The sequence below is a fragment of the Sinohyriopsis cumingii genome, chromosome 17 (genome assembly GCF_028554795.1).
Source record: "Sinohyriopsis cumingii isolate HCF-2022 chromosome 17, ASM2855479v2, whole genome shotgun sequence".
Classification (NCBI taxonomy): Eukaryota; Metazoa; Mollusca; class Bivalvia; order Unionida; family Unionidae; genus Sinohyriopsis; species Sinohyriopsis cumingii.
The window spans coordinates 50,000,551-50,027,057 of NC_142977.1; the positions used below are offsets into that span (position 1 = coordinate 50,000,551).

General features: G+C 36.2%; 1 protein-coding gene across 1 annotated transcript; it reads left to right on the forward strand.

Moving 5' to 3' along the window:
- The first annotated feature begins 285 nt into the window (after positions 1–285).
- On the forward strand, positions 286–26,507 carry LOC149778671 (prostaglandin G/H synthase 2-like). Its single transcript, XM_089938365.1, has 10 exons — positions 286–325; positions 2,098–2,214; positions 2,896–3,039; positions 3,572–3,715; positions 15,097–15,275; positions 15,628–15,711; positions 19,222–19,468; positions 21,899–22,185; positions 24,692–24,836; positions 25,973–26,507. Exons 1-10 carry the CDS (start codon positions 286–288, stop codon positions 26,374–26,376), a joined length of 1,791 nt encoding a protein of 596 aa, XP_089794491.1. The 3' UTR covers positions 26,377–26,507.

A 26,507-nucleotide genomic window follows, 5' to 3' on the forward strand; every position in this document is an offset into this window, starting at 1 on the left:
GCAATGTTACGTTTTGCATCAACACGTTAGGCCATTTTTGTGAAAATGTTGCTCAGTTCAAATTACAGCCGATACAAATATGAGCTTGACTGTAGCAAGTTATCAATAAAAAAAAGATAAAGAAAAGGGACCAACAGTTTGGAACTCTTACTTTTCATCCAAAGTAGTATATACATGCTATGCAGTTTCTGAAGCGTATCATTTCAATGCGATACATGTAACTTAACGTGATATTACTTTGCAGAGAATATTGGAAACATGAAGATCGTGCACTGGCTCTTTAATATGGCTGTTCTAGGAGTGATGACCGCAGTTTGCAATTCAGGTAAGGTGTATGTTTGATTGTGCAGATCACTGTAAAAAGTGTTTTATGGTGCAGGTCAGTGTTTATGGTGCAGATCAGTGTAACAAAAATCCCCCATAAAGAGCATAAAATTGGCTCATTTGCTTGACCAATAGAGAATAATTTGGCGCTGGATTAGCCAGTTTCTGATATATATTGCAATAAATATGGAGTATGCGCATTTGGTTATAGCGCCCCGTTTTAAGGAATTCTTAGATTTGTGTCATTACTTGTGTGATTATTGGAATTCGGCGCAATGGAAATATTCCTGGCCCGAAATAATTAGCCAATTATTAGGAGCAAACGTCACGGAGTGAAATGTTAGTGAGTTTTCATGATGTCATGGTTCACTAGTAGTGAATTCAGACCAAAACCAAATGAATGTCCCTGTCGTAAGATAGTCCAAATTAAAATCTAATGGTACACATTGGTGGTGTGACTGCAATAACAGTATTTACGGTAGGAAACCGGTAAATTACGCAAGGGAATAAATAAGAAGGGACTTGGAAGATACCGTTTATGTCGCCATGTGGGCAAATGTGGTGCAGTTATATTGGTGAAATGTGCATGGAAGGCATATATTGACTGACCTAAGGTGGCGGAGTTAAAATAGTTCCCAGTGTTAGGGGATACTCTTATATTTTCTAAGGCGTGAACAGTTGGCTTGGCGGTACGGAAACATGATAAGATAAACAATGCAGATGTGCGGTTGATAGATATTTGGCAGTTTGTTTTATCTGTGGTCTTGCATTAATTAGAGACACGTCGCGCTTTCTAATTTACAAATGAAGTTGTATGGAAGTCTTTGGAAAGTTGGGGTAAACTTATTACTTCTAGCGAGAAACGCGCCAGGGTAAGACAATCGCTCGGTCAAGTAAACACCCCTGTGCATGTTACAATATTCACAGAGATATACTCATTGACATAGTGGTATGTACACACACACACACACACACACACACACACACACACACAGAGGCTTTATGCATAGAGAAACAAGTCTAAGAAGGACACTCAAGTGACCATAATGTTGTCTTTTGTGGACATTTGTCCATATTTCTAGATGCCTTGGTCACAGATAACAGACCCCTTTCTACACGTCTCCTTTTGTTCTTTGTCTTAAGAAGTCGTCATTAGTATTGACTGATTACGTTTCCTATGTGTCGAACTGTAAATATGTACGGCTCTATTATGTGACTTTGTGTGTGCGCGTGTGTGCGTGCAAGTGTACGTGGGTTCTTTAATAATCCCTGTTGAAGAATTTACTTACGGACAAAAGGTACGGAAAGCTTGTTTCTTTCCGCTCAGTTATCAAACTTTTGTGTCTTTATATCATATTTATGCTGTTGATTTGCATTCCCATTTTGTTTCTTTCCAACTTCCTTCCGATCTGTATATTTTAGCTTTAGTGTGATACTTATTTGATTGAATCGATTTTGTTCGAGTCCATATTAGAGGAACAACAAGGCATATCTCTTACTAACAGCGGCAGCAACAACAGTGTTGCTAATAAAATGTTTTGCAATGGTTTTGATTGAAAGTTTGATTTTAATTATTGGCCATGTTGGTTTAATATGTACATATGGATTTCTTTTTAATAATTCATTCATTATTTGCGCAAAAAATCTTACCGATGAATCATGTATCGCTTACGCACGAATAACTTTAAACGTTTTCTACCCAAAAATTTATCATTTTTATTTATAAAATAACAACTATTTTTTAAACGCTATTTTCCATTGGATTTCTTCCAGCCAATCCTTGCTGTTCATACCCATGTCAAAACAGAGGTGTATGTCTGACACAAGGTTATGATAACTACATATGCGACTGTACTGGTACAGAATTTTATGGCACGAACTGCGAAACTCGTAAGTGTTGATAGCATTTTAAAAATTATCTGAACTTACGTTCACAAAATTATATGAATATGTATTATATTATAAATGTAAACGATGGAACTTAAAATAAAAAGATGGACTCTTGTTTTCTTCCTTACAATTTAAACGACCTTTCATTTATCATATTTTCATCTTTGTTAAAAATTACCCTCAAATCAAACGTGTGTGTCATCTCCGTGGAGTGTCCAGTTTTCTTAATCTCCAGTTTATATTTAATTTGTTCAAGCACTATTTATTGAAATGAAGTTATTCTTACCACAAAGGTGCTGACTGTATTTCTTTCCCATGATGAAGAACAACCAACCTTTATTTATCAGCTTTTTAGTTTGTTAAAAAATATCCCCCAAGGCCAGTGTGTATGTCGTCTCAGTGGAGTGTCCACTTCTCTTAATTTCCAGCTTATATTTAATTTTGTTCATGCACAATTTATTGAAATGCAGTTATTCACCACCAAAACGGTTCTGATTGTGTTTTTCCCGTGAAGAACAACCAACCTCCTCATCAGCGTCATCTTCAATGAATTTGTTGTCGTTATTTTCTCTCTTCTTTTCTTCTTGTTATTGTTGTCGCTATTACATGTATTTTTCTGTAATGTATTGAAAATATGTTGCTAACACTTTAGAGTGTTCACCAAATTAACTTTCATTTCAGCGACATTCATGAAGAGGATCAAACTATGGTTTAAGCCTAGTCAAGCAACTGTGCACGGCATATTGATACGACATCAATGGATTTGGTCAATTGTTAACTATTTTCCGACACTCAGCAATTTTATAATGAAAAGAATATATCTCAGTAAGTATAAAGATTTTCCGATGTACATATTCCTTGCTTATAAGCAAATATGGTAATTTGTTTTAGTACAAATGTCCCAGGTTTCAGAATTATTAAACAACACGTTCACTTGCTTGCTGTAGAAAAACACTGCTACTGACAAAAGCATTTTTTTACATTCCAGTTTTTATCTACTGACAAATCTTGAGAAAAAAATGAGTTTTGTTGATTATTTTTACATGTGTGAGGTAGAAGGGTTTATATATATAATATATATATATATATATATATATATATATATATATATATATATATATATATATATATATATATATATATATATATATATAAAATCAAATATTGTTAATAATCTTATAAAAGTAATGTATATACTATTGAAGATCATTCAGTTAAAACCTAACGCATGTTATGTACTCTCTATCCAATCTGTTGCTTATGATCTTTTCCGTATGACAAAAGTACCCTCACTGACCAGCTTTAAAATGTGTCTACTGCAGATTATTATAAAAATTATGTCAACATTTCTCTTCAGTCAGGTCAAATATTGTGGACAGCCCACCCACCTACACTTCAGATCACCCATACATTACGTGGGAGGCAGCAGCTAACCTTTCTTATTTCACCCGTTCACTTCCGCCGGTTCCTTTAGACTGCCCCACGCCTCTCGGAATTTGGGGTAAGTTTCCACAAAGCTTGATTTTGACCTCACCCCCACCCCCGTAAGACAGATGGTGAATATGGGCATTAACAATAACAGTGATGTAATACATCGCAAAACAAAATGCCAAATACTGTAAACTGGATAAAAAGCGTACATATGAAAATTGTATTTAGACCGTTACGAAAACAATTTCTGAAATAAATATTTAGCATATGTGTGCAAAGGAGGAACCGTTAACTTTTTAAGACAAAATTCTTTGCTGTTTTGATGCTGACTTTGATCGTACATTTTATTTGATATCTATTTGCATAATTCTAATTCTGACCTATTTTTTTTAATTCTTGTTTAAGCGATACACACCAACACACACACACACACACACACACACACACACACAAACTAATCATATGACGAATAACACTCCTTGCAAGTGCACTGGATGCTGCAAGGGATCGCGCGTGCGAGGAATTATGATAAATACAATAAACTGACAATAGGGACGGCAAATGGTAGGGGGAGATAACCAAAGCAAACATACCAAAATATGTATGGAAATTTTCGGTATGGAAATGTGTGAAAATAAGAATGGGTGAGTACACACTACGGCAATTTTGCTAACAGCCACATACTGTCATGTTTCCGAAAGGTGCCGAATATTTTCTAAAATCTGTTTCATGCGTAATGACACTGTTTTCTTAAAAAAGCGAGCAGTGCGGATAATCCAAACGACCTTAGAAGAGAAGAACTATTAATGAAAATAATTTCTGGGCCGATTACGCAATTCTATTCAAGATATTAACAATTATTATTCATTTAATATACCGATTAGAGAAAAACTGCTTCAATCGTCCACGTAATGAAGTGCAATTATTAAGTTTTGTATGACCCTGTTAGATTTAATTCTTCAGCATCGTTTTCATTTCACCATGTATGTGAATCGATGTGAAGATGCAAATTAGAAGCTGAAAATCACTCTGTACACAAAATATGATTGACAGTTATTTAATCAATAATAATAAATAAAGTATTGATTTTAAACAATTTCTTTTTTGTTTATCTAATGTTGAGCTGTTTTATTCGGCCTGCTATAAGAAGATCACTCGCACGTCAATTTGTGACGAATTACGTTTTAATTTGCATTGTCCAGTTTTAATCCGGGATAAATTATCTTGGTAATAAGCCAAATTGTGTTTCATATCCATTTCTTAAGTGACGTTTAATAAATCTTGTACTGAGTTTCTTTTACAATTTTTTCGTGTTTTTTATGCTGGTATTAACTGTATGCATATTTGACAAAATACAAATATACTTTGTTATTTAGTAACATTCATGATGATTGAGTCCAATAAAGACATTAGAACTTTAAATGTTCGGACAGATATTGACATCTTTAATAAAAGTACATCAGAGACAACTGATGAACAGTATTAAACAAATTTGCAGAAATAGCTAATCTTGATCCATCATCTATTAATAAACATGCACTAACTGCAATGATGTAATGATACAAGAATAAGCTTAAAAGGAAACAAGAGTTGGCAAAGAATGAATTTGAAAATTAAGCATTTTCTGTTAGCACTGTGACAGCACCTAAAGTTCCAAATGGAAAGCTTTATGAAGATGAACTTTCATCTTGCAAACAAGCATGTGCAAGTTCAGCAACAGAATCGTCACAGTTCAGACAACAGTCAGAACAGCAAATAGAGTCACTGAATGCAGAACAAACCGTTGAAATTAGAGAAACATCAGAAAACATGAGATTTTTAGTCTTCAAAGGTCTCATTCTCAAGATTTAAAAACTCAGTCAAAGAAATTCAAATCAAGGACCCAACAACTACCCTCTCCAATGAAAAAGATAATAAATGAAAAGGACCAAATGCTTCAGAAATTCCATTTCGTTGCTGAAGAGGAACAAGATGCTCGTTATGAAAACACTCTACTGAGCAGAACCCTAACGCGATATACCATTAAGAGAGCTTCTGGTGCAAACAACAGAGCATTGCAAAAGACCATAATTCTTCAGAAGCAAAAGCTTTAAATATTGAAAATTGACAATGAAAATTTAAGGCTCAGCAACGTCAGATTAACTGTTCAGTTATAACTTGAGCAAGAGAAGGTGAAAATGTTAAATTAAAAGTTAAGAGCATCAAAAAAATGTAAGTGATAACGAAAGTAAAGATGACAGTCAGCTGAAGAAAGACTTTCAAAATATAACAGAGGACAGAGATTATTTGCAAGCTCTTCTACTAGATAAGATAATGCTGTAATTCACCTGTACGATCTTGTAACGAAATGTTACACACCCAATGCATTATAATGTTGCATCAGATAATGTAGGTCCAGTAATAACAGAAGTTTTAAAGCTAGCTAACATAACTCCTAATGAAGTTCCATCGAGAACTGTGGATAAAAACATAATAGCTGAATCTGACAAAAGCAGCTTGGAGTTACTGTTGGGACAGCACATATTACATGCTTGTACGGTGATGCAAGAAGAAAAGTTGGTCAGAGGTACCAACCATTTTTGTTAAGTAATGAAAATAAAAACTTGTATTTTCTCTGTCTGAGAGATATGTCTGACAAATCAGCCAGAACTACACTGAACATTTTTAGGATCATATTAGATGACATTTCTGATATGTGTGAATCTTATAAAAACATTAATAATACAACTCTTGGAAATATCATTATGTGCAACATAACAGATTTTCTGTCTGACAGAGCCCAAACTAATTTAGCCTTTACAGAAATGTTAAAGCAATAAAAGTAATTAGAATGTCATGACAGAGGGCGAACAGATAGCCACAGTGAAAGTTAATACTTTTTTCTGTGGACTACATTTACTTGTAAATTTTGCTGAATGCCTTTCTCACATTCTTTCCCTGTTTGAGAAAATAGAGGAGCAGGATCCGTCTTCCTCAGACACTTTAGACGAGGAAGAGGCATCATCTGGTTAACTGTTTAGCTCTGATGCTAAAACAATCTCTTTTCTACGTTTCTGTGGAAAATGCTTTGCTCGTAACTTGGATGAGAAAAGTGGTTGCTATAGTGCACCTACGACATTTTGCCAGCCTCAAAATGAGAAAGGTATGTTTTCGAGGAAATAGATTCAATGTTATATTTCAATGGGTCAAATAGCCTTTTACCACCATCAAGCAAATTTGTGTAACTGTGCATGGAACCTGTAACAGACTTCATACACTGACGTTACCGCTTGTGAAAAAGCCACACATAATTGCCAGCTGTAAGGTTCTTGGGCTCATATCAATGTTAATAACAGCCCCTTTATGGAGATTGATTGAAACTAATGTTCATGTTTTAGACATGAACAACAGTTATCATGCACTGCTAGCCTTCTTTGACAGAGCTAGTCAAGAATCTACAGATTTCATTAATGGCAATGGCCACGCATTTGAATGTAGCCTAATTGAAAAATACGAAATTTATGCCAAACTTGTTAAGCCCTATGATGGCATTGATGATAATGCCCGTGCTCTTGCACAAATGGCTTTCAAAGGACTTGGAAGTGTTTTCAGAAAGGCTATGAAAGAACAGCTGCCTGGTGGAAGTTTCTTTCAGCCAACAGATGCTACCACAGAACACACCCAGTCAGTATACCACATCACAAAGCTCCTGAGCGTGTTTTTGGAATGCTTGACTTCTTTCTCCGTTACAGACCAAATGCTATCACCATCTCTAACGAGGCCTTTCTTATGTTTGTATTTAATAAAACTTCAGAATGGCAGGAGCCATTGCCAATAACGGAAAAAGAAAAAATGCTATCAAAATGTAGAAAAGAAGGTAGACAAATGCAAGCCAAATATAAAGAAAGAATGAAAATAACTGAGGCAAAGCGAAAAGAGACGTTGCAAAATAAACAACATGCCCATGAAAAGAAACATAAAAGATCACTCAAAGTAAAATCCAAACCAGCACATGCAATCCTTTATTATGGATTTGGACAAAGACCAGATGAGGTTGAGAACATCATTGCAGAGCTAAAAATTAGAGAAAAGAAAGGCACTAACATTACAAATACGATCCAGGCAGAGTCATAAGACTATAAAAGATAAACATACAAACATAAAAGATAAACATAAAATACAAAATAAGCGAAAAGGGTAAGACATGCTCAATAGAAAAACTGAAAAATAACCTCATTCAGTTCATTAGAGATGCCACAGATAGCCCAAATGAGGAATCGCATGTACGTAAAATTCCATTACTTGTTGGAAAGAAGGTTATTCATACCTTCGGTGAGGGCATGTGGCCTGGGCGTGTATTGAGTGTAGTAGCGGGATTTCCTGAATTTTACAACATTGTATATGATTGTGATTTGCAGGATAAAAGTTCCCCAAATGCCATCTACACTTACACTCTCAAAGAGGATTCCAGAAACGGCCATCTGGAAATTGTTTCAGAGGCGTAGTGTAACTACAGCTGTTACTGTTCCTGTTACATCTAAGCTAGTTCTTTCACAACAGAATGTCCAAGTAATCAGTGAAGTGAAATTTTTTGTATAAACGTTTATTGTTTGAAAGTTTTATGAATTTTGTTATTATGGTTTGAAGTCAAGTCCTTGGCATAATTCCTTCATATGCTTAATATTTTATGACAAATTGTAGATTTTATTCAGCTTTAGAAAGATTCACTTCATACAGTTGATAAACATTCAATTTAGATATTTAGAAGTTGATAGTTTATATTGTTGCAGTATTTTCCAAGTATAATGCAACAATTTATTAAATTGTATCAGTGCAGTCATTTAGTTCATATTCTAGCATTGTGTTGAGACAAATACCTTTCTTTTCAAATACAACAATTAAAGTTTTGCTCTTAGGTTTACAGAGTGAATTATAATTGTAAGAAAGGATGAATAAGAGTTATTTTTAGTAGTTTGCGATGAAAGCAATTGTATATTTTGTAGTATTTTACTAATATTGTAAGAAACGATTTCAGTTAACTTTTACAGTAGGGTACTAAAAGAGAGTATCGCGACCAATCGAAAACAACGAAAATGTCAGCTAAATGATTTGTGATATGAACACAAAAGTCTTCTCTTTTTTAATGCAATCAGAACTAACAGTATGAAGCATTTAACATTCCACGCAACGCTACGCTCCAGTGAGTATATCATACCAAAGATTAACTGATGGTATTAAGGGGCCATATTTACATCTGATTGTGGTCACTGAAAGTTTGTGAGGTCACGGTTAGTCAACATACTTAGTAAAGGCTGTTAACATTATCATGTACAATAATGTAATTATTATCCGAACGTGTATGTTTTGAATATGTGTGTATGTGTGTGTGTGAAAGAGATAGAGAGGGGAGGGGTTGCCAGGCAAATTCAAACATAGGTGAGGTTTATATTGTGCTGGGTTTGAAAACTACAAGACTGACATTCATTCTCGTATATCCAGTTTTCTCCCCAATTTTCCTGGAGGAATTTAAGGCGTAAACAAATCGTTTTCAAGATGATCATAATGTGATACTTGATTTCTTACAGTTATAAAGATTCGAGTCCATTGGTGTTTGATCAATATGTATGGCTAATGCATTATTGCTCTCAGTTTTATTAGACATGTAATAAAAAATCTCATATGTGATCAGTGGTGACGACAGAGAAAAACAAACAAAAAATAAACAGCTTTGCAATAAGAGTTTTTGTACCTTATACATGCTAATTGTGCGTAAATAATCAACATTTCATTTTTTTTTTCTTTTCGCATGGAACGTTTTGTTTATGTTAAATTTTCCGTTTCTCCTATAACATTTACTCCGATTGAGTTTGGGAAACATACCATTAAAACTAACGTGGAGTTAGATTTTCGAAATTCGAAGCCTGCTTTGCCTACCTTTGATAATGTTCGATTAGTTGTAATTATGACATCACGCTAGAATGAGCCGCCTGATTGTCGTCGCCCCCAGACACCGCCACACACAACTGAGTTCAAATTAGGCCTCCATAACCCATTATTTTGCCAGACATGACCGCCATTTCAAAGGCTGTGGCAGGCACAAACCTGAGGCAACCATACTTTGGTCATCTGATATTCCAAATAGTTTTGTATAAAATTGTCTTTGATGTGTTTATCCATTAAGCCGTAAAATAAACAGCTTAACGAAGTAAACCCCCAAGGTCAATTGAGAGGTTTATATATTTCTTCTTTGTCGGACAATCAATCAAGGTGCTGCCAACTACGGTCCATTAAAGGCGGACGCTCTAACCACTAGGCCACCGGAGCGGTACATCAACAAAACATAACAAAGAGAATATTTTCACCTAACCAATGAACATTAAACTAGGGAATTTGCCATGATGCAAATGTGACAATACCTTTTTAAACAACCGCTCCGGTGGCCTAGTGGTTTAAGCGTCCGCATCGGAAGCGGGAGGTCGTGGGTTCAAACCCCGGCCGAGTCATAAAAATGACTTACAAAAATGGTACTAACAGTTTCCTCGCTTGGCGCTCAGCATTAAGAGGTTAGTGTTAGGACTGGTCGGCCTGGTGTCAGGATAATGTGACTGGGTGGAACATCATGCTACGTGTCTGCGGCATGATGCCCCAGTGCTAGACATCACTATAAACTGCCACACTGCAGACATCGTAGCGATATGACTGACAAATTAATAAAGCTACGTTTAAAATCCTAATCTCACACACACACACACACCTTTTCAAACAAACAAAATGTCTGTACATTCTTAACAAATTACAACGATTAATTTAGTTTGCAGCTACCAACTGATGAGATGTATGGGAGGATCGAAACAATTTTTGTACTAAACATATCTTAATGTCTTTCTATCAAGTAAAAGGTCGTCGAGGCAAAAATAAACTGGATTTTAAAATCACAGAGAGGGAGAGAGAGATAGAGAGCAAAGCAAAGTTGGTAGATGCCATTTACCAGTCTGTATACATGTGACAGAAGCTGTGCTTACTTGTCCTAGTCTTTGCCTATTTAACTTTTTTTTCATCTTTTATTTTCCTGGAGTCCCGCTGACAAGAGAATATTGCTTACTGCATTCGAAAGAAAGTGGCATTTAGGAGTAAGCAGAAATTCAAACGCGTATTGAATTCAGCTTTTTCACTTCTGCGTAGGACGACAACCAAATAGGCGTGGTTCGGTCGGTCTGTTTCTAAAAGTTCATTTGCACAAACAAAATCCAGTCACACCAATAAAATGCAATTTTGATTTATTAATAAAAATGTTGCAGAACCATCAATGAATTTTGTTATAAGATGCGTCGAATCTATACATAACATATGCATGATACTCTCAGTGTACCTAAACTTGCAACAACTGCACTGGACTTCATTTTTTTAAAAAAAACTAGTTAAATTAGGAAATATATAATAAACTAAATTGTGATGCTTTACAAACTTCTTTCACAAACCCGACTGCTCAAAATACGTCTTTTATAACAATTTTTTTTTTTATTTATAAAAGAAAAATAATAGAGGATGAACGATAAATATCCCAGGTCTTTGACGTTGGAGATACGAATGAATATCTTATAGTCACGAATAAACAAACAAAGCAAATCCCCTTTATCAAGGCGAACGGGGGGGGGGGGGGGGCAACCGGAGATATATATCCTCGTGGCCCGGGTTCGTAAGGGGGCCCAGGTCGAACAACACTTTTTAATTTTATTAAAGAAACATTGTGTTTGAACAAGAACTAGGAGAGATCCGGGTGTTTCTTACCCCAGGGCCCGTGATAGCTCTATACGGGTGTTTCTTACCCCAGGCCCCGTGATAGCTCTATACGGCCCTGCCTCTTATTACCAGGATTATACTGTTTAATCTAAACGTGTTCTCAAGGATTAACTCAATCATGATCTTATGGCAGCATTGCTCTTTTCCAGTCGGAATACGTTATGGATTTTCTACCAAATTCCATGTCGAGATACTACTAAGAAATAACAAATCATTAAACAAGGAGGGCGTCTGGAAAATGACAGAGTACGCTAAGCAAAAATGGAACCTTGCCAAAAGCGCTTGATACCTTTACGGACTTGTAATAAACAAATACAATAAAGTTCTCCAAAAGTTAATACTTTAAGAAAGAAACTTGGGAATAAGTCGTCTCTTATATAGTGGTAGAGATGGCTGTAATGGTGTGTGACCTGCGAATGACGTTTTTGTAAACAAATTACATGCATTCACAAGCAACATGTGATGTAAAATTGCAAAGGTGATTTACCGGTCATTGTTGGAAAGTCCCGGACCTCTTCCTGTTGGGTTACTTTCATGTACTATTTCAGTGGACCGTTAGTAACGAAAGTGATAAAAACGTAGCGATTAAAACGTTTGAATTATTTATAAGGGGACGTCCATTAATTATGTCAACAATTTTAAGGCAATTTTTTACCACCCCCCCCCCTTGTCAACAACTGTCAAACTTTCAGTGACCCCCCTAATAAAATTTTACCCCACCCCCTACAAACTAACAATATTTTATACGGCTGGCTTTTATGCTAAAAATAGAATTATGGAAATTAAAAGGTCTACAAATAAATTTTAATAGATTTTTTTTACTTGTTTAACAGATTTCAAATTGACTATAACACTTTGAATTCATGAAAAAAAATCGAGAGTTTATATTCTAGCTTCTATCATCTTCCCATGGGGAAGCCAGATGTTCCTCAATTGTTATAATGGGCATAGTGGCTGATTCATTAATTTCTTGTGGAACCGATACACCCGACAAGTCAACATCATCTTCATCTAACCATTCTGCGCTTAACATCTCTCCATGAGCAATAATTGCCATCAGCTCTCTCTGTCTTTTGGCAGCCACTCGTATTGGCCGAATTCTTTGCGGTTGAGGAGCATGTGGTAGTTGCCTAGGTCAAAGATCACGTTGTCGCTGCTGTTGAACATGCTTCTTCAACACGACTTGTGAAGCAACATAGAGGTAACAGATTTTGCAGATCCGTTCAAGCAACGACAACTCAATGGAAGGACAATATAGATAATATGGAAGAATTTTGAATGCCTTTGCCGATCGAGGTAGCATGTTATCAACTTTCAAAGACTGGTTGAAGAAAAGAGATGGAAATCTGTGCAAGTCACTCTCAGATGCATCTGGTGCTTTAAGGCCTGTCTACAGTCTACAATCTACACTGAATAAAAACAAAATATGATGATGCAAGACTATGACTTCCTTGGCAAGAGCTCAACCGGTTTAGGATTAAACTGGTGGGCTGTTGACGGGCGAGCGAGTGTGTGCCATACCAACGCACCGACTAATTTCCTATTTTTGATTTATTAAATTTATCGTAAAAAATAACATTGTTGACGTCATTTTATCTTGAACTCCCCCTCCCCCATGTCAACAATTGTCAAACTTCTTCAACCCCCCTCCCCCCATTCTGTTGACATAATTAATGGACGACCCCTAACATCATTTTTATGGTTGTGTTTATCCTGCTATATATTGTTTATTTTTACAGTATTGTAAAGTCTGGTGCTTTAAATGACGTTTCCATTCAAGTCATTATACTTTTTTTTTTTGGTGTTGTTGTTGTTGTTGTTGTTGCTGCTGTGTTTCCATTGAAAACAAAGCGTTTTGGATAATTAATCGAAATGCAATCCAAAATATGATCATTCAATGTTTTAGAAATTTAGCACACAACATAGCTAATGCAAATGACCTTTTACCTTGAAACTATACATCGAATGCATCCAGTACTTTATCAATCTCAAAATAACCGCTCCAGTACCATAGTGGTTGGAGCGTCCGCCTCGGAAGCGAGAGGTCTTGGGTTCAAACCCCGGCCGAGTCATACCAAAGACTTACAAAAATGGTACTAACAGTTTCCTCGCTAGGCGCTCAGCATTAAGAGGTTAGTGTTAGGACTGGTCGGCCTGGTGTCAGGATAATGTAACTGGGTGGGACATCGTGCTACATGTCTGCGGCATGATGCCACAGTGCTAAACATCACTATAAACTGCCACACTGCAGACATCGTAGCGATATGACTGAAAAATTGTTAAAGCAACGTTAAAAATCCTAATCTCACACACACACACACACTTAATCACAAATCTTTACTTGATATGAGAGGTGCGCGGTATTGCCAGTGTACCTGTTTACCGCGGTATTTGTTTACAGTGGTACGTAACAACGTAACTTATTGACTATACTGGTAATTCGGTAATTTCCATCAGCATCGGAAATTCCAGAGTAGCTTGTGTCACAAATTTACGGTGATTATTACAAATATATTTATAATTGTGATCCTTTAATTACAAGTTTGACCCTTATCATGACTGCTAACGCGGATGCCAACTGGAATGTTGTGAAAAGTAGTTTTACCAAATCCAACGTTTGAAGAAAAAAAAAAGAAAAAAAAATCGGATTAAAATGAAAGAAAAACAACACCACCAAAATACAAAAAAAGCATGTCATATTTTTGCTATTTACTAGCGTGTTGAATGCGTCAGTTCACATATTCCTTTGTAGGACTGCGAATCAGCCTACGATGCTCAGGAGCGCAGTTGTTTTCTTTCTGAACGTTACATAATTTATCATGGCTATTAAATATCCTTTCGTTTGTCGAGTGTGATGTTTACCTGCCCTGTCTGATAATATATTGCCCGCCCGTTGGCATCCCACTCAAAGTTTCCCTGCCTATTACATCAATAGCGTAGCTAGTAAATTACACGTTTCAGCATCAATACTTTCTATTTTTATCAACAGGCTCACGCATTTCAACACGATGTCTTTCACGGTGTCAGACAGAGTGCAAGCATCATCATTCCACCTTAGCTTTTAGATTACACAGCAGTTAACATACACATACCAAATTCATCTCCTATAAGCTACACCTTATTGAATTTTCGCGAGAGGCGGGGCTGTAATTTTCAGTAGAGATAAAATATTTTTTTCTTTTGTCTCCAGATAAGAACTATTTCCCAAATAATATCATGGATGTAAGTTCGTGTTATATTTATTTAAATCAGAGCAAGATATTTTTCCAGCTATTAACAGATGGAAATTAAACAAAAGATTGACAGATCATTGCCACAGAACATTGAACTACTGGTGCTTAATCAAACTGCAGTATACCGTGTTCAGATATACCGCGGTATAAAAGTTTTAATGGTACCAGTTCTAATTGATATTTTCTCTATATGCACCTTGTAACTGCGTGGTTGGAGGGTAGGGGGTTGTTTTCTCGGGGGGAGGGGACTGCAGGAGGGGTCGTCCAAAAACCTTATGTTTGTTAATTAAACGAGATTCTTACTTTAGATGATTAGTAAGTGGAATTATTGCTTGAAACAATTAATTGCAAACCATCGATATTGCTAAATGTATAATTAACAAATAAAATGACCTTCAAATAGTTTGTATTCATATTTGTCTGTGCCTTTTCTTGCCAGGAAAAAAGACACTGCCAGACGCACAACTCCTAGTAGACAAGCTATTCACAAGAGACAAATTTATTCCAGATCCTACTGGTTCAAATGGTTTATTTGTATTTTTTGCTCAGCATTTCACACATCAGTTCTTCAAGACAGATTTCAAAAGAGGACCTGGCTTCCAGTGGGGAGGACATGGGGTATTTCTTTATTGAATTTTAAAACAGACTTCGTATAAAATGTTGCTTTTGATGTTACTTTATACTAATATAATCTCATTTATATTGGCTCTATCTGTCTTTGTATATTTCATAGGTATGTAGATCTACCAATCTGTTCTTGCTGTCCTTTTTATCAATCATCGGGTAAAGATATAAAGTTATTTGAATTATGTTAGTCGCAACTTCCATACTTTGGCATAAAATTTCATTTCTAACTACCTTGCACGTGTGTCTCTTAATTTGTTTCCTTAATTATAACAATGAACAAATATGTTAAAGGCATAATTTGGCATACACCAGTAGGCTGTAATGGCTGTTTTCATTATTTCAGGTTGATGTATCCCATATTTATGGCCAGGATAAAGGTGTTGAAAATATTCTGAGAAGTTTCACAGATGGAAAACTACGAACGCAGGTAAGTCATTTTTGTTTTCTCGTGTGTGTGTGAGAGAGAGAGAGAGAGAGATTATGATTTTTAACGTAGCTTTAACAATTTTAACATATCGCTACGATGTCGGCATTGTGACAGTTTATAGTGATGTCTAGCACTGGGGCATAATGCCGCAAACATAGCATGATGTCCCACCCAGACACATTATCCTGACACCAGGCTGACTTGTCCTAACACTAACCTTTTAATGCTGAGCGCCAAGCGAGGCAGCTGTTGGGACCATTGTTTAGCAAGTCTTTGGTATGACTCGGTTGGGGATCGAACCCACGACCTTCCGCATCCAAGGCGTACGCTAAAACCACTAGGCTACCGGAGTAGTTGTTCTCCCTAGAGATCGGTTCTCGAAATGAGAATTAGAGGAGCATGCTCAGTGTCATTCTGGTTTCAGGAAGATTCTATTTTCAGTGAAGGGGTTGATTCAAGGTCTTCACATACAAAAAAAACAAACACTGAGTTGTCTGTATCTAATGTGCAATGTCTGATTCTAATATTTCCCCAAAATTTAAAAAGGGGGGAAATGTGCCTTTGCATCTCAACGTTACGGGAATATAGCTGTTCTTTAAGGATATCAGATTTTACAAACTGTCTTCATCTGAAGGGCTAGCAATGACGTGGTCATTGTATTATTACTTAATTGATTTGACTTTACTTATAACCTCACTTTGTCCTTGCGCTATTATCTAAAAGAATACTGTCTCGTAATGAATAATAATTTTTTTTTAAAAAAACTAAATTTGTTTCATTGGGCTTCTTTGCAGACGAAACTTTAGTGAAACTTCTTTATAAAACAGTGTTTCAGTTAAACGAAATAATAGCGCGCTCTTCCAATCTGCACTCAAATCCCTCCCGACGCCCTTCTAGAAACTCTTCTTTGCTCTTCAAGGGCCCTCCTGTATGTCTCTCTACAGATCAGTAAAATACCTCCTTAAATATATGTTATATTATATTCATTTATATATTCTCATGTTCTTTTTTTGGACACATACAGCATACAAAACGTCTTTCTGTTCATTTTTACTTTTAAAGTAACGTGTGTGTGTGTGTGTTGGATTTTTAACGTAGCTTTAATAGTTTTTCAGTCATATCGCTACGATGTCTGCAGTTTATAGTGATGTCTAGCAATGGGGCATCATGCCGCAGGCATGTAGCGTCATGTCCCACCCAGTCACATTATCCTGACACCAGGCCAACCAGTCCTAACACTAACCTCAGCTGTTAGTACCATTTCTATAAGTCCTTGATATGACTCGGCCAGGGATCGAACCCACGACCTCCCGCATCCGAAGCGGACGCTCTAACCACTAGACCACCGGAGCGGTTACTTTTAAAGAAATACAATTTTCATTTTATTTGGTTAACACTCCTTACTCACGACTAGAAAGGTAGTGGTTGGAATCTTGCCAGGATCAGACCTGTTTTTTTTTATAGGCAAGGCATTCTACTTCCAGGTATTAAGTAATCCTTCACATGTTGACGTGCTCTGAAGCACCAATCAGTATGTGTTGAACAAACTTCAACAGTTGAACATGCTAGGATTATTAGTTCACCTCAAGACCGAAAGAAAAAACTCAATAAATAACCCAATGCGTGAGCTTGGCTTGAGTCGATGCTTCCTTTGTATTTCTAAGGATCTCAAGGCAACATTCGTAGTCTAGTTGAAACGTTTTGTAACGCACTAATACCACAAAATAAGGTTTTCTTTACCAAACATTCAACATTATAGGGTTATAAGTTCACCTCAAGACCGAGAGAAAATTAAATGTTTAAGACAATGCACGAGTTTGGTTTGAGGTCATTGCTTCTACTATTTCTAAGGACCTCAGGACAATATTCGTTGTCAATTGAAAGTTTTTTAACGCACTAATACCACTAATAAATTCTGTTTTTATCAAATAGAGGACCACAGATTCACGATACTCTGGTCTGGCATATATAATCGGTATCGCTTCACACTCGTATGATTTATAAGTACGCGTTCATTCGTGTGATTTAACTGTACGCATTTCATCGCACGTACTACATCCAGAATCAAATGCACATAACTATTTCTATATGAAATTGTTAAACAATGTCACAAGAAATCCTTATAGTAAGATATTTCACAGGATACATTTTGCAAAACTATTCGGTGCTTCAATAAAATCTCGCAAATGCGGTTTAAAACTATAATTACTATTATGCAGCATATCTATGAACGGAGAGGTAAAATGAAATAATTCAAATCAAATTCTTATGAACCGACAGAATTGTTTGCAATCTGATTAGATATAAACGGTCAGCTGACATGGATCAAGAATATATATATATATATATATATATATATATATATATATATATATATATATATATATATATATATATATATATATATATATATATATATCTTCTGCGGACTACTTTTGGTTCCAGGTTTGCAAGTAATTTTGCGTGAAGCTTTATCTATACCAACGTCTTACACCATAATAATAACAAGCTTCACCCGCCGACCGTTGTGATTTCCGACCAGGCTTTTCAACCGAGTTATTAAATCCGCCCAATAGAAGTTAAAAAAATGTAATTGTACAGTCATCCTATCAACACTACCACTTTTGCCCCCCCCCCCCCAAAAAAAAAGCAAGTGGGATTTAAAAGCCAACCTTGAGAAATTATTGCACTTTGCTTCGACAATGTTTCACCATCTGTTATTAAAGGTCAGGGTCATATGTCGAGCAATGAATGGATCTCACTAAATTGGACATAATTTGCGTTTGAACAGATGGAAATGATTAGAAAACAAGAACAACTGAGGTCATAACAACACGTGCCATTCGCAAGCGTAATGTTACAAAAAAAGGACTAAACTGGTTTAAAAAGTATGGACCAATTTTTATATTATTAAAATAATGATCATAACAATATATCATTGGCATCACCCGCTCTGGCACTCTACCCTATATTACCATATAAAGGATCGACGACTCTTGGCTAGCGAAGACTGGGCTATGTATTCTGTCGCAGTTAAGACGCTAATGTAAGAAAACTTTTATCTACCTAAAAGTGAATGTTTTGTTGATGAAATCTGCTAATTAATATGATGACAGAAAGGCAATCAATTGGACTCATAAAGGTTAAATGATGATGTTCGGGTATTTGTCGATGTGTAAAATTTACCCAAAAGTCTTTCGGACGTTATTTACTTTGTGAGTCATAAGGTAAAATGTACACATCGATAAATACCCAACCATCATTATTGTATCTGTAATTTGAAATACTCCAGTTTTAAATAAGAAAGTATCAGCGTTAAACTTATTTCATCATTAGTATACTCGTTTGTTCATGTCATTTTAAATTTCTGAAATTTGTTCAAAGTTTTAATGCTATTCTCACTTTCGTTGATAATGCGTAATATAGAACATAGAGCACGATTTATCTCATTTCATAAATTTCATATAAAATGAGCATTGGTGCAGACTGATCTAGTATTTTTTCTTACAGGAAATAAATGGTGAGGAATGGGCACCATATCTTAAGGATGCAAATGTCCCCATGTACTATCCACCATCAACACCAGATGAAATGAAGTTTGCATTGGGACACAAAGATTTTGGCCTGATGCCAGGGCTATTTATGTATGCCACAATCTGGATGAGGGAACATAACAGAGTCTGTGATGTACTGAAGGGTGAACATCCTGAGTGGGATGATGAGCAACTTTTTCAGACAACAAAACTTATTATCATAGGCAAGTAAATGTAGCAGCTTAACATTATGCTAGTTGTGTACATCTGTTGCTCAAATATTAATGTGAAAACAAATATAAGCATCAATCTGAATATTAGACTCCGGCTGTCCAGACAGTACCCGCTTAGAGGATTTGCGTATACGAGTGTGCGGATAGAGCGATAAATACTACGCGCCCTGATTGGCTGTTTAAATCACGCGGATACGTTCTAATCTGATCCTTTGAGAAAGTCTTGATATAATTGCGATTATAACGTCATACTGTACATGACGTCAAAACAAACCTCGAGGCTTGTATACAATTAAATTATTTCTACAACACATATTTTACATTTATAAATTTCGTGTTCTTTACTGTAAGGATGTGAATTAGATTCGTTATTTTAATTATTAATTTTACTTCATTGCAACCAGAAGTCCCAGCTCCACCAAGAGCACCCATATTTTGGGTGCCATGTTTTCCTACCGTTTTTGTTTTTGCTTTTATTTATCTATATGCCCTTGTCTGGCTATCTAATACAAAACGATGAAAGCTGAAGCGGTCCGAGTGACACGGTTTATCTGTATATGCTGGTAAAATTTGAAAACCTTACCAAGCCTAGACTACGGGTATATTCTAAGGGACAAAGCGTTTAATTTCAGAAGAGGGTGGTGATGCAACCTGAGATGTTTGCGAAAATATTTTTTTCTCCGATTTTTAGAACAAAATGAGAAATTATTATATTCATTATCTTATAATTTTGGTAAAACGTATCTTCAAGTGAAATGAAAATAATTCTGGTTTGAACAAATTTTTTCCTTCAAGCCACTCACCCTCCCACCAAAAACGCTTTTGAAGGTCGATCCTTAAGGCCATAGTATATCCAAGTTCGCAATAATGTGAATAGACTGAAATTACATTACTTCGCCATGAATGTTTCTCAGTCCATTGCAGGTTACCCGTCTATCAAAAGATCATGATCGTGATTTTCACGTACTACTTGGACAAGTGCATGTATAAAATCAACCTTGTTAGCTGGGAGACTCCGTGATCGATACTATAAAACAAACTGAGTTAAAATTTTTGAAAGACTAGACATTTCTTTGCACTTATATACCTATAAAGCTACATATGATGTTGCATGAAATTTTTGAAGAAGTTGAATCTTATAACAGTTATAGATTTTATCACCATAGAACAATAAAAAAGACTGCTTTCTCAAGCACATAATTTACATAAACTTTAATGTTTAAATCTTTCTCGGAAAGTGTAACATTCTGTAACTTAGCACATTCTCGAAAAGTTTATGTTGTAAAACAAATTGTTGATGATATATTTTTACCCAAAGAAACTAGACTGGACATTATACCTTTCCCCCATATTCCGATAGTAAATAATGAAAGATTTTGCATCTGAAAAATTTATGTAATGCCATTAAGATTCTCTCATGAGAACATGCCAATCTATCCTGGGTACATGCAGTTCTCTCCAGTGTACATGCAATTCTTTCATGGGTAAGTGAAATTTTTTCATAGGTACATGCAATTCTCTCGTGGATGCATTTAATTCTCTCCTGGGTACGTACAATTTATTCATGGGTAAATGCCATTTTCTGTTGGGCACATGCAGTTCTTTCATGGGTAAATACAATTCTCTCATGGATGCATGTAATTATCCCCTGGGTACATGTAATTCTCTCCTGGGTATATGCAATTCTCTCCTGGGTATAGGCAATTCTCTCCTGGGTACATGCAATTCTCTCATGGCTGCATGCAATTCTCTCCTAGGTACATGCAATTCTTTCATGGGTACATGCAATTCTCTCTTGGATGCATGTAATTCTCTCCTGGGTACATGTAAGTTTCTCCTGTGTATATGCAGCTCACTCCTGGGTATATGCAATTCTCTCAAGAGTACATGGGTGCTTGCAGTTTTGTATACCATCAAGGGGCCGTCCATTTAGAACCTACGCATGGAGGGGGGGGGGGGTAACCCAAATGCATACGCTTGCGTATGGGGGGGGGGGGAGGGCTACTGTAAAATGTACGTACGCATACGAAACGGGGGTGGGGGACCTCGATAATAATTTGTCTAATACGTAACATGTTCGACTGGGTTCAGTCAGCGTTTGAATTTTAGCTGAAACTAAAAAAACTTTTTAAAGTTACGCAGCTTATTTCTTTGATGCTGCCAGACAGTCAACGTCGGTGGACTAATGTTTTATTAAACACGTTAATATTATTAATCCTTGGTCGTTTCTGCGCGGATTAAATAATGGCCGTTCTATAGAATTCGCGCGGGGGGGGGGTGCGTCAAGCGTACGTACGCAGGTGGGGGGTGTAAAAAAGTACGCATGTGTACAGGGAGGGGGAGGGGTCAAGCTTTGCCAGATTTTTGCGTACGTACTAAATGGATGGCCCTTTTAACCTGTATTCTTTCCTCTTATTTCAGGGGAGACAATCAAGATCGTGATAGAGGATTATGTGCAGCACCTTAGCAATTATAATTTTCAACTGACCTTCAAGCCAGAATTGTTATTTGATGCAGCACATCAGTATCAGAACAGAATAGCCGCTGAATTCAATCACCTTTACCACTGGCATCCCTTGATGCCGGAGAGTTTTAACATCAGTGGGACTGTGTACACGGTGAAAGACTTCATGTTTCGTCCAGATATTGTTGTCAAACATGGAATGAAAAATTTCGTAGAGGGGATGATTAAGCAAAGAGCTGGAAGAGTAAGTTGACAGTGGTTCCCTCAGTATAATGTACCTCAGTATACATACGCCCCATGAAATGAATATAATTATAGATCCAATTAATCCAATTGTGTTTAAGTGTAGCTAATAATTTTTATTTACTTAATCTTATTCCTTGGTTGTCAAGAACCACTTGTATTGTGGTTTCACACTATTAAATACTAGTGTGTTTTCTGCGCTATTATGACACTCTGGGAATATCTAAGTACAAGGTAGCCTCGCGTATAATTAGCGTCTATGTCGTAGCCTCAATGTGGTTGAGACTACGAATTGAGCCTATACGTTACAATGAAGCACAAACAACTATTTTCAAAGACAAATAGATGACTGTAGTTCAAATCTGCTACCTAAGTAGAGTTGTCTTTTCAAAAAGTTTGGCAAATGATGACGTTATTAAGCCAATATCTGGTCAAATATATTAGTATTTCCACCATGACAGAACACGCCAGATTCTCGCGGTAAGTCTTTTCCCAAATAAGGTTTGTTATGCCATATTTGGATATTCTATTATATGTTATTTAATGCATACCATATTAACTGCAATCTATTTACGTTTCTAAATGAGGCAGCAATGTCAGTATATGCCACACGAAATAACGAGGCTGAAAACGAAAGTAGCTAACAGTTGAACTAATATTAAATAAGAAGACTATTTAATTTCTTTCAGTATATTTAAGGAATACTGTCAAAACTCCTGATAGGCTGAAGAGCGCCTCGTGTGAATTACACCTTGCTGTTCTGTTGATATACTTAGGCTCATGTTAGTACCCCATTCACGAACTATGGGTACTAATACTAGTACTAACTGATAACGTGCATCACTCGTGTAGTTCCCATAAATAATGTTTTACAGCGAAAACATTGTGTATTTATTTAATCAAAAACATGTTATGTGTAGGTTTACATTTAAGACACACTTGCTTTTGTCCTGTGTTATTTTCAAAACTGTGGCAAATTTTCGATCGATAGAAGTCCGAGATATCGATCGACAGTTTACCGGTACAAAATGGCTTGCCTTCTTGAACATTGGTGAAAAGAGCTCGGTTTTCCATTTTCTTGAATCATATGCTGATATCCATCACTGGAGAAAGTCCGGATTTTGTTGCTCTTGCTGGCTGTAAAGCAATTCGAAAGAATTGACTGGGATAGATGAGTGCACATGAATTTAATGGTCGAGATGTATTACTCAACATACAGAGTTTTCTACTGGAAGTGGCGGTCACTAGCTTCAGGACATAACATATGGTCAACCACGATGATCAATTTATGGAGAAGATGTACACGGTAATGTTATCTCTTGTTGAGATGTCCATGATTTGGTCCAGGCCTATATCGCTTTAGAAGTAGATGAAGAATTCAGTGATAAACTACTGCATGATTCCCGGAGATAGTGTTGCTTTACCAATTAAATCTCGATTAAGTCACCATCTATCCAGCTGACAAAATCTATTCAACGTTATTGTTAGTAGGACGGTACACTGGGCCAATAATTATGGTTTAATAGTCCACGCAGTGGACTGTTTATATAACGATATTGAAATCTGTGTTACAGAGTGTGTATATGTAATACTTCGGCTCTTGGAAAACATCTTGTACACTATGCATCTGTTTATATAACGATATTGAAATCTGTGTTACAGAGTGTGTATATGTAATACTTTGGCTCTTGGAAAACATCTTGTACACTATGCATCTGTTTATATAACGATATTGAAATCTGTGTTACAGAGTGTGTATATGTAATACTTCGGCTCTTGGAAAACATCTTGTACACTATGCATCTGTTTATATAACGATATTGAAATCTGTGATACAGAGTGTGTATATGTAATACTTGGGCTCTTTGGAATTCATCTTGTACACTATGTATCTGTTTCATTCTAATTGGTGTACAGAGTCCAAATAGTAGAAGATTGGATTTTTTGATAACCATGCTCGTGAGCTGGCGTATGCATACAATGTTTCGTCTGTGATAAGACCCTGGGGATAGCTTAATAAATGTTTTGAAAATTGGCAATAGACTTATCATTAGTATAGCTTTCATGCATAAACGTTTATCGCAAAATTATAATACTTAAATCGGGCACCTGCAAGTGTGCACATACACGTATTGCAAGTATGCAGATACACGTATTTCATGATTTAATACAAACAGCACCTATGCTATTAGCATCACTGTTTTATTTCTGATAGATATTTGGAGATACCATAATTTCCCATAAGGCTGAAAATACGTCCATCCCATTTTTACAAAAAAAAATTCAACTCTTTGAAAAGAAATGTATTCACTGATAAGCCCACCCTACATTTCCAAACTTTTGACAGATGACCGCCTTGATATGCCATCGAAGCGATATATATATATATATATATATATATATATATATATATATATATATATATATATATATATACCAAGAGTTTAATGCCTCGTTAAGCCGCTTTTTATCGGTTAATTTATCATATATAATTCATTCTATTGCAGATGAGTCACCATAACCATGATTCTTCAACACTTTACGTGGCCAAGCAGACGATTGAACATGGTCGTGAACTGAGATACCAGTCATTTAACCAATACCAGAAAAGATTTGATCTGCCACCTATGAAATCATTTCTGGAACTAACAGGTAAATATATACTGTATTATAAAAACTGGGGTGTGGATTGCCACAATGATATATAAACCGCAGTACTTATGAACATGAAAATGTTTAGCCTTGTTGCATGACACATGTACGATAGCTTAAAATGTTTGGCCAAAAGAACCGTTGCTCTTTGTCAGGCGTAACTTAAAATGTATTGCCAGAAGAACCGTGGTTCTGTCATGCGCGAGTCAACATGTATGGCCAGAATAACCGTTGCTCTATGATCACGCGTAACTTAAAATCTGTGTCAAGAACCGTTGCTCTATGACAGATGTGGCTTAACATTTATGGCCAGAAAAACCGTTGCTCTATGTCAGGCGCGACTTAAAATGTAATGTAAGGAGAACCGTTACATTGTCGTAATAGCGGCTTAAAAAGTATGACCAGTAGAATCGCTGCTCTTTCTCTTTGTCATAGGAGTGACTAAAAATACATGGCAAGAAAAACGTTTTTCTCTGTGCAAGGCGCTTGACATAGAAACTATGCACTGGACGTTACTTTTCAACGGTTATGATCATAAACACAGTATTAATTGTGATGCATTTTCCTCCGTGGGGTGGGTGGGTAGAAATTCTGTGAAACTTAGAAAAGTAGAATGCTGTGGGCTTTAAAATTTGGTTTGAGTTTCCTGTTTTCTGGGGTGGCAGAGATGAGAATCTGTCACACCAGGCTTGAGCTACTCATTCGAGTGATTCAGGGTATTCAATTCAAATATGTTACTTTCAAATCCGCTCATTTTGATAAATTTGGAGAATATATATATATATATATATATATATATATATATATATATATATATATATATATATATATATATATTGCAGAAGGAAATGTGGTTTCCTCCTCAGCCGGAATGACAATACTGTCAAAATAGAGTTCTGAGTCGTTATTTAGGTAGTTAGTTAGATAGACTTGCGTGCATGTATGCATAAATACATGCATTGCTACATGTGTTTTTAGACGTTATAGTAACACAAGCTGGTGAAGAAGAAAGGCTTACAGACAACGTTTGTAACGTTTATGACTTTCATGAAAACTACAATCGACGTAAGCATCAAGATTTAAATAAATGATAAAAAGATCCGTTTCCTTTCAAACATTGTCAATCTTTCTTCCAGGAGATGAAACTTTAGCCAAAGATCTTGAAGAACTTTACGGTGACATTGATGGACTGGAATTCTTTGTGGGGCTGATGGTGGAAAAATTACGACCTAAAGCAATTTTTGGCGCTTCAATTATTGAAATAGGTGGACCTTTCTCAGTGAAAGGGCTTATGTCAAATCCTATCTGTAGTCCGCGGTATTGGAAGCCGTCAACATTTGGTGGAGAAACAGGTTTTAATATCATAAATACTGCATCTCTTAAGAAATTATTTTGTCAGAATATGAAAGGGGAGTGTCCTGAAAATATTGCATTTCGAGTTCCAGATTTTGTCGAAGGAGATGTGGAAGAGGAGGTGAGAAACTGCTGCAAACGGGATAAAAGTAGCAACGAAAGTGTTAACAAGAAAACAGAGTTGTAACAATTATAAACACAAATGACTGCATGTAATGTTAAATGAATTCATGTAATGTTAAATGACTGCACGTAATGTCAGATGAATTCATGTGATGTTGAATTACTTCATATAATGTTAAATGACTGTATATAATG

Bases quoted from the DNA above. Each gene is read 5' to 3' on its own strand.
- LOC149778671 (XM_089938365.1), top strand. From the start codon at position 286: ATGGCTGTTCTAGGAGTGATGACCGCAGTTTGCAATTCAG. The intron at 2,215-2,895 runs GTAAGTGTTGAT...CTTTCATTTCAG, and splicing joins TGGCACGAACTGCGAAACTC to CGACATTCATGAAGAGGATC. The intron at 24,837-25,972 runs GTAAATATATAC...TCTTTCTTCCAG, and splicing joins ATCATTTCTGGAACTAACAG to GAGATGAAACTTTAGCCAAA.